The following is a 13364-nucleotide window of genomic DNA, read 5'->3' as shown; positions in this document are numbered from 1 at the left end:
AAACAGTTAGTGCGTGCATTCCAGAATGCGAATACGAGAATAGCAAAAAGAAAAAGAAGTCTCAACGTCGTATCCACTGGTCGTATCTGGTTCATCGTTGATTCGACGGCTTCGACTCTTTCGGCGGCGAGTGACGAGTGCTTGTATTGTTTCGCTTTACATAAACATCCGTTGAGAAATACGAAAATATTGTCCAACGAAATTGCCCAGCCCTTGAACGCCGGCGGAAGGGGCTAAGGTAAAGGCAGTAAAGGTAAGTGCTGTGCAGAAAAACGTATTTGCGTTCACAACAGGGAAGTGGAAGATAACTGTGAAGATAGCGCCAGAACCTGGTCAACAACTGGTTATACGCACATTGACCCATGATCTGTCTGACTATTATTTAATTTCCAAGTGACATTTTGGGTAATTATGCGATCCTCCTTCGGAAGAGTTGGCACTATAATGGTTGAATAACCGCTCGTCAGCATTCAGCTGACTGAAGCTCCTGACACCCGACTAGAATGTTTATCATGGTTATTGTATTTGTGCAAAGAGCATATTTGATCTGTCATAGCTGCGTAGAGTCTCCTTTCACCATCAGTTCATCGTATGGTATTTATGCTGATTGTGTTTGCGGCATGTACGCTCGTCAGCAGCGAGCACGTATGACTCATACTTCCCAATGACATTGCTTGCAGCATGGATGTGGAACAGCTGCATACAAGCAGAATCATGACTCCAGATGAAGATGAATTTGCCTCTGGTTTTGTTATGTTGCCACACCAAGACGAAAGTATTACTGTGGATGCCTCCGCAGATGCCATTGAGAAGCTGCGCCTATCGTTCAACTCTGGAGGCAGTGACGGGCCTGTCGAAGAAGCAGAGAGATATGTGAAAGACCTGATGAAGGAGAATACGAATCTTAGAGGTGAGATATTTGCTCTCTGAAGGGTGTTCAGTGGGTTGTCAATATATATCTACTTCCTTTTGACCTGGGGCCTTATTCTCGCCAAAGTAATCGCGCTCAATGGTAGTTTACAGGGGCGAAACGCAAATTTCGTAGGAAGTTTCGTTTTAAAAATAAACACGCAAAAATTTTAGATTTGGAGTGAATAAAGTATTGATAACGAGAGGATAGTGAGGTAGCAAGCGAGCTGGTGGTATAGATCCATAACTTCCGAGACTAGGGGACAACCTTGTCTGTGTTGTTTTTTTGTCCCCTAGTCTTGGGTTTTTAAGTTATAAAGGTACTGATAGTTTGCAGGCAGGAAAAAACGCAAATTTTGCACAAAGTTTCGTTTTCAAAAGAGACAAGCTAAAATTTTAAATCAGGAGTATTGATAGTTTGGGGGCAGGAGCGAAACGTGAGTTCAGAAGGTGTGGAGGATTAGGCAAACGCTTTGCTCCATGGACTGTAAACGCTGCTACGAGCCTGCTCCAAGAGCCGCTACTGGCAGCTTCTCAGTTCCGCCGCTGCTGCTGGTCCAATTCAATTAATTTCTCACAACAGAGAGCCTGGAGAAACACATGGCAATGCTGCAATGCCAGTGCGACACTGTCACAACCTGGCAGAAGCAGTTCACAGATGCGAATGCTGTTCTGCAAAAGGCGCTGGAAGAGTCACGTGCCAATGAAGAGGCTATGCGAAAAGAATGTAACCTCAAGGCCGCATCGCAGGCAGACCATCATGAGGTGGTTGAGAAACTGAAGCAAGAGGTATGCCCCTTCCCATTCGTTGAGTCTTCTATATTTGTTGTGTTGAGAACTGATTGGTTGAGGAATCCTTTCTTTACGAACTTCCTGAGTGCGTTCTTCTTTGCAGCACCCCCTTATTTTAGCAAATAAGCCTCATAGTTGGAGCCTGCGCTATGTGGGGAGGCCAGTAGTCGATGAAACAGCATGCTGTAGTAGCTCACATGTGCTTAAAGGAGAACTAAAACATCCACCACAAATTGGTCGTGTCGAATTACATTAATTTCGTGGAGAGCCTTATAACATCACAGTTCCATTGAATCGTAAAGTTGCGATCCAGACCTCTTTCGTGTCTCAAAGCCCCCCCACCTTTTTGTGGTGGTGACTTCGGTCCTCATTGTGAGCCGACTCATTCTATTTCGCCACATTACCGCCAGTAATGAGGTAGGGTACCACCCCTGGTAATGAATCTCCCCACTCATCATCATTCAAATAAAGTTGCTGTTGTTTGGTGATGGCCCTGGGGCTTACGCCCCTTCTGCCCCCACCTTAATTACAGCACTACATCCCTCCATTTACGAGAAATTTTTACCGTCGACATATTGAGGGTTGACACTGTTTGCAGATGATTGCAAAGGAGGCTCAAATTGGAGGACTCCAGGATAAAGAAAAAGTGCTAGAAAACACAGTTGAAGAGCTCACTGATAAAGTGAGCTCCCTCGAGGAAGCATTACAAGACATGGAAGCCAAAAACAAGGCCCTGAATGAGCGGTACAAGGAGACAATTGAGAGGATGGATCTCCTTGAGGTGCACGCGAACCACACACCCTCTGCTGGAATGTTGACCCTTGTAAGTTCTTCCCAAGACCATGCAATCAACAAAATGTTTTGCTCGCATTATTGAATGCTGACATGTATTGAATTTTCTGTTCTGTTCAAAAGGAGCCCATATCTACATTCTCAAGTGTGTCTGACATTGTAAGTTGTACTGCCAAAGATGTGTCAGGTCCTGTAAGTACTGCATCCTTGCTTCCGTAATCACGCTCATTCAACAGATTCACAACAAAATGAAATTTGCTGCGTTTGAGTGTAAATGTACAACACTGATCGAGAACTTCTTGATAATAGAAGCTTGCTGAAGTCATTGTACAACTTCACAACGAGCAATCCAAGACAGCGCAGCAGGCCCACGCAATATCGTCTCTCACCGCTGAGGTGGGTGAAAGTACATTTTGCAATAATTATTTATTAAAGTGCTCTGAGCATTAAATTAAAAGACTTGGAATAACAATGTGTAAAAGGCGAGACACATGTGCAACACAATGCGTGATGTGTTGCACAGTTTTGAGTCTCAACCTGTCGCGTGCTGCATTTGCTGACACATGGATGCTGGCATCTCTGCAACATGTCACTGTGGATCACTGTGTTGCTGGAACAGCACAGCAAGAGCTACATTTGCTTACATTTTATTTAATGTAATGAAATTTATATAATAATATACGGCAACCAAGAACCATTCGCTTCTGCTTTCATTTCTTTTAAATGAATGTCTCTCGCCGTATTCTGTGTCGTATTCGTATTTGTACTCCGCTGCTGTAACGTATCATACAGAACGCCTGTGACGACCTATACTTCGCCAGTGTCCGTCCCAGGGTGCTTGTCGTTACACCATTTGTTGAACATGTGCCTCACCCTTGGCAGCAATTGCGCACAAATATGAATGGTTTAGAAATAAATTAAACGCTCATCCCCGTGATGTTACACTTCCCTGTTCTGGGCCCAGGTCTTGAACTTTCACATAGCGATCGTCATCATTATAAAGTGAAACTTCACTTGAACGAACTTCAAGGGATATCAAGAAAGAGTTCACTTAATTTAACTGAAATGAGTAGAGGGCAGCTTGCTCTCACATATTAAAATAAAGCTGTGGTGCCTAAATGATATTTAAAGATATTTATTTTCCATTATTCTCAAGTGCACTGAGATATCTGGTACTTAGCAGAACCCATCACTTCCGCAAATCAGACTGTGGTGTTGTTTCACAATGTCCGCTTCACACTTTCCGTGGTCCTAATCTCGTAAAACTTTGTCTCTTGTCTAATGACGGACTTGTTTGTGTAATGCGCATATTTTGCTGAGAAAAACAAAAGGCCACAAAGCACAAACATCGCAAAAAATGATGACAGAACGGGAGCGTTTGTTCTGGTCTGTTACGCGCCGTTCTGCTGCATGTGACTGCACTCTGGCTGTGGCTATGGCTATGACCCAAATTTGGCGTTCTAATCAAGTTCTAGTCCGAAGCCAACATGGCGGCGGCCACAGTGAATCAAGAGGCACGCAGTGGGGCCTTAAAAATATGCGTGGAACTGAAATCTGCACTGCACTGGGATTCGTTAAACTGGAAATTATTTACAATGGCTACAATAGAGTTCCGGTGCGGGATTCTAGCAATGTTCGTTGATCTGAATAGTTTGTTCAAGCGACATTAGTTCAAGTGGTGTTTAGAGTTGCTCCAAAGCCGCTTTGGTAGGCTCGCGCAAAAGCTCGTGGCGAATCACGGGCCAGAGTGGTGCATTTAACGCACGTCATGGGATAAGTTGAAGATTGGGCTGCTGCTCAAATGTTGGCAGGGCACTCGCTGCTATACGTATAATACTCCATTTACAATACTCCAAATTTCCTGAAACTCTCCCGTGACTCTCAAATACAAGTTGTTTGCAGCGGGCCTCACAGGTGTTGTGGGCAGTGTTTGCTTTCCTTATCGTAAATTATGTCAGTGAATGAAGAAGTGGTTTATTTGCATCCCCCCAAAAGGGAATGCGAGCAAAACCTACCACAAGACAGTATGTGACGTTACTCGACCTGCAGCTGTTGAGTTCCTTGTCAGGGTTTATTATCTGCTGTCTTCGTTACAGCATATGTGATAGCTGATGGCATGAACAGTGTTTTGCGCTTGCCAGAGAGTTTCTTGGCAATGGAAGATGCAACAAAAAACGCTATTGTGTTGCTTATTGTCAGGTGGCTAAACTGACTGCTCAACTGAAAGAAAGTGAACAAAAGGTTGCTTCTCTAGAGGCCCTTGAACATCAAGTGAATGTCCAGTCCTCATCAGAAATAGCCAATCAGGCTCGAAGGTATACTCCTTTTACACTTTCCTTATGTTGCAGTTCGCCAGATTTGCATAGTGTCTGATTGTTTGTAGCGTGTACTGAGTTGCAGACTTCTTGTAAAAGTTATTTCAGCTACAGGTTTTTTGTGATGCTTTAGGATATCAAAGTTTGAAGAATCCATAATGCAGAGGGACCTACAGCTCCACAATCAGCAATTGCAGAACGATAACTTGCAAAGAAGACTTGAAGAGAAAACGTCCGAAGTTGACTGTCTTAGGTGAGCAGCTTTGGAGGCTGCCTCCTTCTTTGTAGTACTTTTTTTCTGTTGGCTCTCCAGACTTTACACTGGCGTGCCTCAAAAATTTTTGTGAGATTAAAACTACAGAAATTGATGTTTGAAAACAAAACTCGTTAGTAATCTTGGTATTGTAAGTAAGTAGTACTAGTATGTATTAGTAATCTTAGTTATGAATTAGTAATCTGCCTGTGCCTCAGCTGATCTGTCAAGAAACATTAGGCCTAGTCCTGTCTAAGTTTTCAGATGGCGCTGGAGACTGCTTAGCAACAGTACTGCGCAGAGCCAATATACTGTGCAGCTGTACAACATACTGTGCAGAGCGGCCGCGTAGTGCCGTTTGTGACCTACTCATCCTAGGTTGCACAAATGTAGATTTCCACGCCGCATTATGCGCCCTGAAAATATGTTAAACTTAATAGAGGTGTGGCTGTTAATTTTAAAAAAATTGATTGTCTGTAATATGCTTTTTTTTAAAACTCAAACACATGGTGGGGCTGCAAGCAGTATGTTTTATAAATCTCAGGCCAAACAAAATAGTAAATGCTTTAACTGATATTTACTTGAAAGCTTTGAGGCACTTCAGCCATTGAGGCATCCAGCTTTCTGCCGAAAGTCTCAGACTTCTCACATCTACATTGCACAAGATAGGAGTGTTACTTATCACTGCCATTTTTTTTTTTTTTTCAATGTGCCTTTTTTTTACATGCAGGAGGGCATTGCTTGAGGCCGAGCAGCGACAAGTTAATTCTCAACAAAACTATGATGAACTGCTAAAGACATGGCAGGAGTATGAGACTAGTGGAGAAGTTAGTACATACACACCTATATTATTCCTGTAACGCAATGTCTAAGTGTTACTTCCAACTCCAGTTCCACAGTTAGTGATGACAGTAATGTCAAGTGATGGCACATACCCAAGGTATTGCTTGTGCAGGTGGAATGCTTTTGCACTCGAGTGCTGGTCAGTCTGGTTTTATGTACACCTTTGGAGAGTTTTGGCATTTGACTTTCCTTAAGATAGGTTGTTCAACTGAAATATTTCAGCCCCATTTAATATGAACAGTGGCAAAATGCTAGCAGCCATTATTTTGTTTCCTTTGTTTCTACACCACATGATGTGATAACGATTTGAATCAAAACGAAGTGGTATGGCACTTGAGTAAATTTTGCATGCCACACAAATGTGAATGCCCCTGTGACATAAGAATACAGTAGACTTTCGTTAATTCAAACCCTGAGGGTTTGCATGCTTACCCCCCCCCCCCCCCCCCCCCCTTCCTCCCCTCCCTCTCTTTGGAAAAAATCCTGGGAATGCCCATGCACAAGCCTGATGGAAATATCTGAGTGCAACACTGAAGTATGCGAAGCATATTAGTGTTACATCGCGTGATATTTGTAACTGTAAATCGCGACGAACACATGTTTGACCAATATGTGCTCCTCTGACTACGGGCCGCATGCAGGACAGAAAGAAAAAAGTAACCTGATAACACCTGATTGTATCGATAGCATCCAATTTCAACCCAAATATCAGACCTCAAAAAATAGCACAATTTTTCGCCACCCAAATCGGGGAACGGTCAGACCCTAATAATATGGCACCATATCACACAGCACGCACAAGTGCCTATCAGTTGTCTCGCACGTGTGACACTATTCATGAGCTGCGGCATCTGTGACAGCTCCTCCTGGTGGTATTAGTAGAAAAGTTCACTCCCTAACATTGTTGAAATAAATGTGTCTTGCGGGAGCATTTGACTCCAAACAACCCTCCTGCGAGCTCTTTTGCTCACATTGGACATACTTCCAGGGTTAGTATTCGCATTTTATTGTGACTGTCGGCTGCGGTCCGGCAAGCCCTGGGAGGGGCAACCGAAGAATCTCCTCATCAGCTCGCGAGATGTTTTTGTCACCTGTCAGCGTCCTCTCCCACACCTTCTCCTCGTGCATTCTCAGTAGTGGAACGCAAATAATTATGCTGCAGGAGAGAAGGAAGTCGTGCACCGAAGCCGTGCCCACATTTCCTCACCATTGACAAATACATACATTGACATAGCGCATGTGTCTTTCTGAGTGCGAATTTCAAACCATGTGGATTCCAATAATCTGTAATACCGATAACTCATTACAGAGCTTGAGTCAGCAAAAAATGGGGCTGGGAATTGCTAAATCGGGGAATGCACTACTCGTGGAAACAGACATCTACTGATTGTTGCTTGGACAGCAAACTATTCCTTTAAAGAAGCACCGAAAGCACTTGAGTCATTACCTTTTTTTTTAGTCAAGCTGTTAACGTGCCTGCTAAAATGCACTGTGCAAGGTGATTCAATCGACAGATGCATAAATATTGCAGAATTCGATTTTAAAAATCGCGGTCATGCGCCCGTAACTAGCTGCCGGGGTCGCTGTGACGTTGTTAACGTACAGAGTGCTGATTGGTTCAGAGAAACGTTGTCTGCTACGCACGGAGAACTGGGAAAGAAATGGAAAAGAAAAAAGTGGAAAGCGCCAGCCCCGATTGAAGCACAGTCACTCTTGTGAACGGTGGTGATTTCCCTCCTCCTCCCCTCCTCCTCCTCCTCGTTTCACCCTGCAGAGTGAGTTGAGCAGGAACGCAGACATCGATGTTCGGGTACTTTTTTTTTTCCAAGAAAAATAATAGATAGGGAAAAAAATTTGTGTTAGTTGTCAAGACAAGTCGCATCATTCAATAATATTTTCTGGGCACCTTTAAAGGGCTCCCACTATAGTGTCATTGTAGCACTGATGTTTTGGAATGCGTGAATATTTTCCCTTTTGTAATATTCAAATGGCATTTGCACTGCAGATAGCTTAAATATGCTTGACTCACAGTGAAGCCTGCTGCAGTTTAGTTCTGGTTCATTTGCTTGAATTTAATTTGCTTATGCCATCCTTGCAGCGAGCCTATGTTACTGTGGAACATGGGAGGCCTAATGCGCAGCAGCAGCAGAAGCAGCTGAATGACAAAATCCAAGAGTTACAAACTCAGGCGTCTATCATGAACAAGGCATTGGATGAGAAAAACCAGCAGCTGACCGAGGTACAACGCATGAATGAAGAGTTCAAGAGGCAGCTCGAGTTGCTGCCGCCACTGCAAGCTCAGGTATGGGCAGTGAATGATTTCTATGCATGCCACAGTATACTCTACATTACTTTTCTACAGCTGGAAGTCTATAGCACTGATTACACCACTGAGAAAGAGCAGAGAGTGAGTGCCCAAGCACAGGTTGCAGAATTGCAAGGACGCGTGCAGGAGCTGATGAATGAAAACACAAACCTTGTTTCCAGGCTAAGTGATGGGTAAATACTGTCTATTTTTTTTAAGAACTTCATCCTGAACATCATGCAGTGCAATCGGGACCAAATATTTGTTGGAATAAAACAGAGTTCAAACTAAAGGGAGTCACTCTGAATGAGGGCCTGATGCTCTGGCAGCACGTACCCGATACGTCGGTGGCATCTCGCGACTCGCTAGGCCTTGACGCATGTTCGCAGTCACACAATGCCGGAAATATAGGAGGCTCATTTATTTACCGGCAAGCATCGAAACATCTCCAGGCGAACAAAAGAACCTGTTATTCGCATTGGCATTTGTTTCTGCAGCCACGAAACGAGCAGCATCGTATGCGACGTTGAACACGACCGCGCAAACGTGAATCCCGCGGACTCAATCCGAGAAAATATCGACCCTCATCCGCGGTTTTTTGTTGGCTGTGTAGTTAACGAGAAGGGTCTTGACGCCCCTTGAATTGGCGTGGCTTATTTGCTCTGGCGGCCATGCGAGCTGCACCGTTCCATGCTAGTCGCGTTTGTGCCCGCCATTACGGTGTTTCATTCTTTTGCCCCTATTACTACCTCCTGCACGAGTAACGCTTTTAAAAGTAATGGTCTTAAGTAAGTCGCCGCGCTGCCAGGTGCTGCCGGATCTGAACATAGTCAGGCGCGGCCAGCAAATCTCGTTCAAATTAATTCTTGCGCACGTTCGTGCATCTGAATTACGGGACATTTTTCCTCAAATTAACGGGATTGCACTGTTACATGTGACCATAAAAGTTGAGCAGTTTATCATCAGCCACCAATTCATTTGTGGCCCATCCATTGACTTTGATTTTCTGAGAGGTTCCAGGGAAACAAGATGTCACGTTTACTTGGAAGAGCATATAACTTGTACAAGGCTAACAGAAAAAGTGCATCCGCACTTTAGACCGGGAATGAAGTCGTGTGCCTTATCGAAACTGTTTTTAGTCGACTGCCACAAGAGGATGTTCCTTGTCCCAACTTCCCATAACAAAAATATACAGCACTGCCACAACCTGATACAAGAAATGGTAGAGAAAGCTAATAATCTGGTGATAGGAAATACCTAGCTATTGTGTGTGCTACTCTACACATTTGGTTGAGGTAGTTTGTGTAAGCTTTGCAAGTTCATGCTAGCAGTGCAGAGAAACAGAACACGAATAAACATACGAAATGAGTATGTTGTGTTTGTTCCTTTGTGTCCTGTTTTTGTGCTTTGTTAGCATGGACCTTCCAAGCTAGTGTATTTGTTAAACTAGGTAGTGTCGTCCCACTCCTTCTTTCTTTGTACAGGGTCCTTAGAGGGGCACAAAAATGCAAAAACAACTTGTTCTTAAATGAAAGCTCGTTTTTCAGTTAGTATGATGCAGGCAAAATTAGTTCACACAGCACTACCATTTAGAAGAAAAACGCAATGAAAGCAGAGCCATCTATGGTAGCAACGAACGGGATCCTCAGGAAGCATAGATTGGCGGCATCCAATCAGACAGCAGGGGAGAAGAGTGTGCATGCCTATCGTGCTAGTGTGGATTTAGAACAGGTCCTGTCGTAGCATTGTGTAGTACACGGCACGATGTGTAATGCTGCATTTTTCAATACCGATTTACTGAATTGTAGCCCACAACAGTAATCCCAAATGTTCTAGTGACAACAGTTATCTTCACGTCCTTCGGACAGTGACACCGGCATGCTTCGTAAGTCGCGCTATGTGTTTCGCCGCAACTGCTTCATGGGATGGCACACGCGTTCATGCGTCACACGGACTAAACGCACCCGATGCATACCAGATACTCGGGCTGAAGCGACGTTCACCGCGTAATGCCGAGGCAAGAAAGAGTCAGGTACCATTCTAACTGTAGCTTCGTAACGGAATCGGAAGTTTTGAATTACGACGACAGGTGTGAAATTAACATAGTGTGTAACATAATATGAAGTGAACTTGCGGTGGAATTACAGTGCCCCTTTAAGTCATGGAAGCCCTTTTGATGCATGCATTACAAGATGAGTTACTGTATTTGCCATTCCTGGTTGCTTTTATGGCACCTTGTATGAGTGGAGCATTCAATTTTACACACTCCTTTGAAGGCCTATCATCATTGTACCTTTCAGGCAATCCGTACGGAGTGGCAGTGTCATGCATTCTATCTCTGAGGTATGCAGTTTCTGTTACTAAAATAATGATGCTGTGGAAAGTGGTAGTTTTCAGAAAGATGTGAGGCCCTGAGAATAATTCATTGTAATAAGATGCCTTGATCTTTGTAGACAACTAGCATGGGTAATGGCCTGCTGTGTCCCTTATGCACGAGGAGCTGTGCAACACAACGTGCTTACATTGATCACGTTCAGGCCTGTGTTGAAGCTACAGAGCCAAGTGGGCCATGAAGTAGTGTGTTGCTGCCTGTACGGGAGTGTGGATCCGCAAGCATGGACATTGTTTTGTTCTCTTTTGTGTATCTTTAAAGAATGTAGTCATTTAAAGTGCCCCATGCATTATGTACAATAGGCTTTCAAGCAGAAGGGTTGTATGTGACTTCTGATGTGGTCTTGCAATATGTTACAAAGAATGTACTCCATGTGCCTTACCCAGCCTGATGACAAATAATCTCTCAGCTTGAGGTTTTGTTTGTTTCTCCATGTCCTGACCTGAAGTTAAATTAACACTGTGCATAATGTGGTTTTTGAGATCTGTGGTAACAGATCCTTCAAATAGTTTACTTTGGGTGTCATCTCATACAGGAAGTAAGGGTACAGGAATACCATTGTGATTAATGAAATAAAATTACTGTGTGTGAGATTTGTTCTCTTGTCTGATTGCAAGCTCGTTCCCACATCACATATTTGAACTGGTGAGTGTATTCAAATTATGATGTGCATAACATAACAATATGCACATTTACATTACGCTTCAACCCTCATCCATCCTCTCCACGACTTCGATGGCGGTATTTGCTCCTCGCGTGACTCCTCCACTTGCCAAGCGGACGAACTGCGCATCCGTGTTTACATCACGCTTGAATTCGCATATATTGCCTCTTGAACATGATCAGCGTAGTTTGCTGTTTCCTGTGCTTGCATCACGCTCTGTCCGTATCCATCTTCTCCACAACTTCGTCGGCGGTATTTGTTCCTAGCGGACGAACTGCGCATCTGTGTTTACATCACGCTTGAATTCGCATATATTGCCTCTTGAACATGATCAGCGTAGTTTGCTGTTTCCTGTGCTTGCATCACGCTCCTGTCCGTATCCATCTTCTCCACAACTTCGTCGGCGGTATTTGTTCCTAGCGGACGAACTGCGCATCCGTGTTTACATCACGCTTGAATTCGCATATATTGCCTCTTGAACATGATCAGCGTAGTTTGCTGTTTCCTGTGCTTGCATCACGCTCCTGTCCGTATCCATCTTCTCCAAGACTTCGTCGGCGGTATTTGTTCCTAGCGGACGAACTGCGCATCCGTGTTTACATCACGCTTGAATTCGCATATATTGCCTCTTGAACATGATCAACGTAGGTTGCTGTTTCCTGTGCTTGCATCACGCTCTTGTCCGTATCCGTCCTCTCCACGACTTCGTCGGCGGTATTTGTTCCTAGCGGACGAACTGCGCATCCGTGTTTACATCACGCTTGAATTCGCATATATTGCCTCTTGAACATGATCAACGTAGTTTGCTGTTTCCTGTGCTTGCATCACGCTCCTGTCCGTATCCATCCTCTCCACGACTTCGTCGGCGGTATTTGTTCCTAGCGGACGAACTGCGCATCCGTGTTTACATCACGCTTGAATTCGCATATATTGCCTCTTGAACATGATCAGCGTAGTTTGCTGTTTCCTGTGCTTGCATCACGCTCCTGTCCGTATCCATCCTCTCCACGACTTCGTCGGCGGTATTTGTTCCTAGCTGACGAACTGCGCATCCGTGTTTACATCACGCTTGAATTCGCATATATTGCCTCTTGAACATGATCAGCGTAGTTTGCTGTTTCCTGTGCTTGCATCACGCTCCTGTCCGTATCCATCTTCTCCACAACTTCGTCGGCGGTATTTGTTCCTAGCGGACGAACTGCGCATCTGTGTTTACATCACGCTTGAATTCGCATATATTGCCTCTTGAACATGATCAGCGTAGTTTGCTGTTTCCTGTGCTTGCATCACGCTCCTGTCCGTATCCATCTTCTCCACAACTTCGTCAGCGGTATTTGTTCCTAGCGGACGAACTGCGCATCCGTGTTTACATCACGCTTGAATTCGCATATATTGCCTCTTGAACATGATCAGCGTAGTTTGCTGTTTCCTGTGCTTGCATCACGCTCCTGTCCGTATCCATCTTCTCCAAGACTTCGTCGGCGGTATTTGTTCCTAGCGGACGAACTGCGCATCCGTGTTTACATCACGCTTGAATTCGCATATATTGCCTCTTGAACATGATCAACGTAGTTTGCTGTTTCCTGTGCTTGCATCACGCTCTTGTCCGTATCCGTCCTCTCCACGACTTCGTCGGCGGTATTTGTTCCTAGCGGACGAACTGCGCATCCGTGTTTACATCACGCTTGAATTCGCATATATTGCCTCTTGAACATGATCAACGTAGTTTGCTGTTTCCTGTGCTTGCATCACGCTCTTGTCCGTATCCGTCCTCTCCACGACTTCGTCGGCGGTATTTGTTCCTAGCGGACGAACTGCGCATCCGTGTTTACATCACGCTTGAATTCGCATATATTGCCTCTTGAACATGATCAGCGTAGTTTGCTGTTTCCTGTGCTTGCATCACGCTCCTGTCCGTATCCATCTTCTCCACGACTTCGTCGGCGGTATTTGTTCCTAGCGGACGAACTGCGCATCCGTGTTTACATCACGCTTGAATTCGCATATATTGCCTCTTGAACATGATCAGCGTAGTTTGCTGTTTCCTGTGCTTGCATCACGCTCCTGTCCGTATCCATCTTCTCCACGACTTCGTCGGC

The 13364-nt window shown here is 44.6% G+C and overlaps 1 protein-coding gene across 2 annotated transcripts; it reads left to right on the top strand.

Annotated features, from left to right (window-relative positions):
* The first annotated feature begins 69 nt into the window (after window positions 1-69).
* Window positions 70-11192, top strand: LOC135401030 (optineurin-like). Of its 2 annotated transcripts, none has more exons than XM_064633145.1 (13): window positions 70-253; window positions 681-910; window positions 1493-1698; window positions 2300-2524; window positions 2617-2685; window positions 2803-2889; window positions 4693-4808; window positions 4942-5061; window positions 5792-5888; window positions 8003-8206; window positions 8267-8403; window positions 10510-10552; window positions 10663-11192. In XM_064633145.1, exons 2-13 carry the CDS (start codon window positions 682-684, stop codon window positions 10780-10782), a joined length of 1653 nt encoding a protein of 550 aa, XP_064489215.1. In that variant the 5' UTR covers window positions 70-253; window position 681; the 3' UTR covers window positions 10783-11192. The 2 variants fall into 2 exon arrangements, with proteins under 2 accessions (XP_064489215.1, XP_064489216.1); XM_064633146.1 differs by lacking the exon at window positions 70-253 and adding an exon at window positions 504-594.
* The last annotated feature ends 2172 nt before the right edge of the window (window positions 11193-13364 follow it).

The sequence above is a fragment of the Ornithodoros turicata genome, chromosome 7 (genome assembly GCF_037126465.1).
Source record: "Ornithodoros turicata isolate Travis chromosome 7, ASM3712646v1, whole genome shotgun sequence".
Lineage (NCBI taxonomy): Eukaryota > Metazoa > Arthropoda > Arachnida > Ixodida > Argasidae > Ornithodoros > Ornithodoros turicata.
This window is presented reverse-complemented; position numbering and strand designations above follow the sequence as displayed.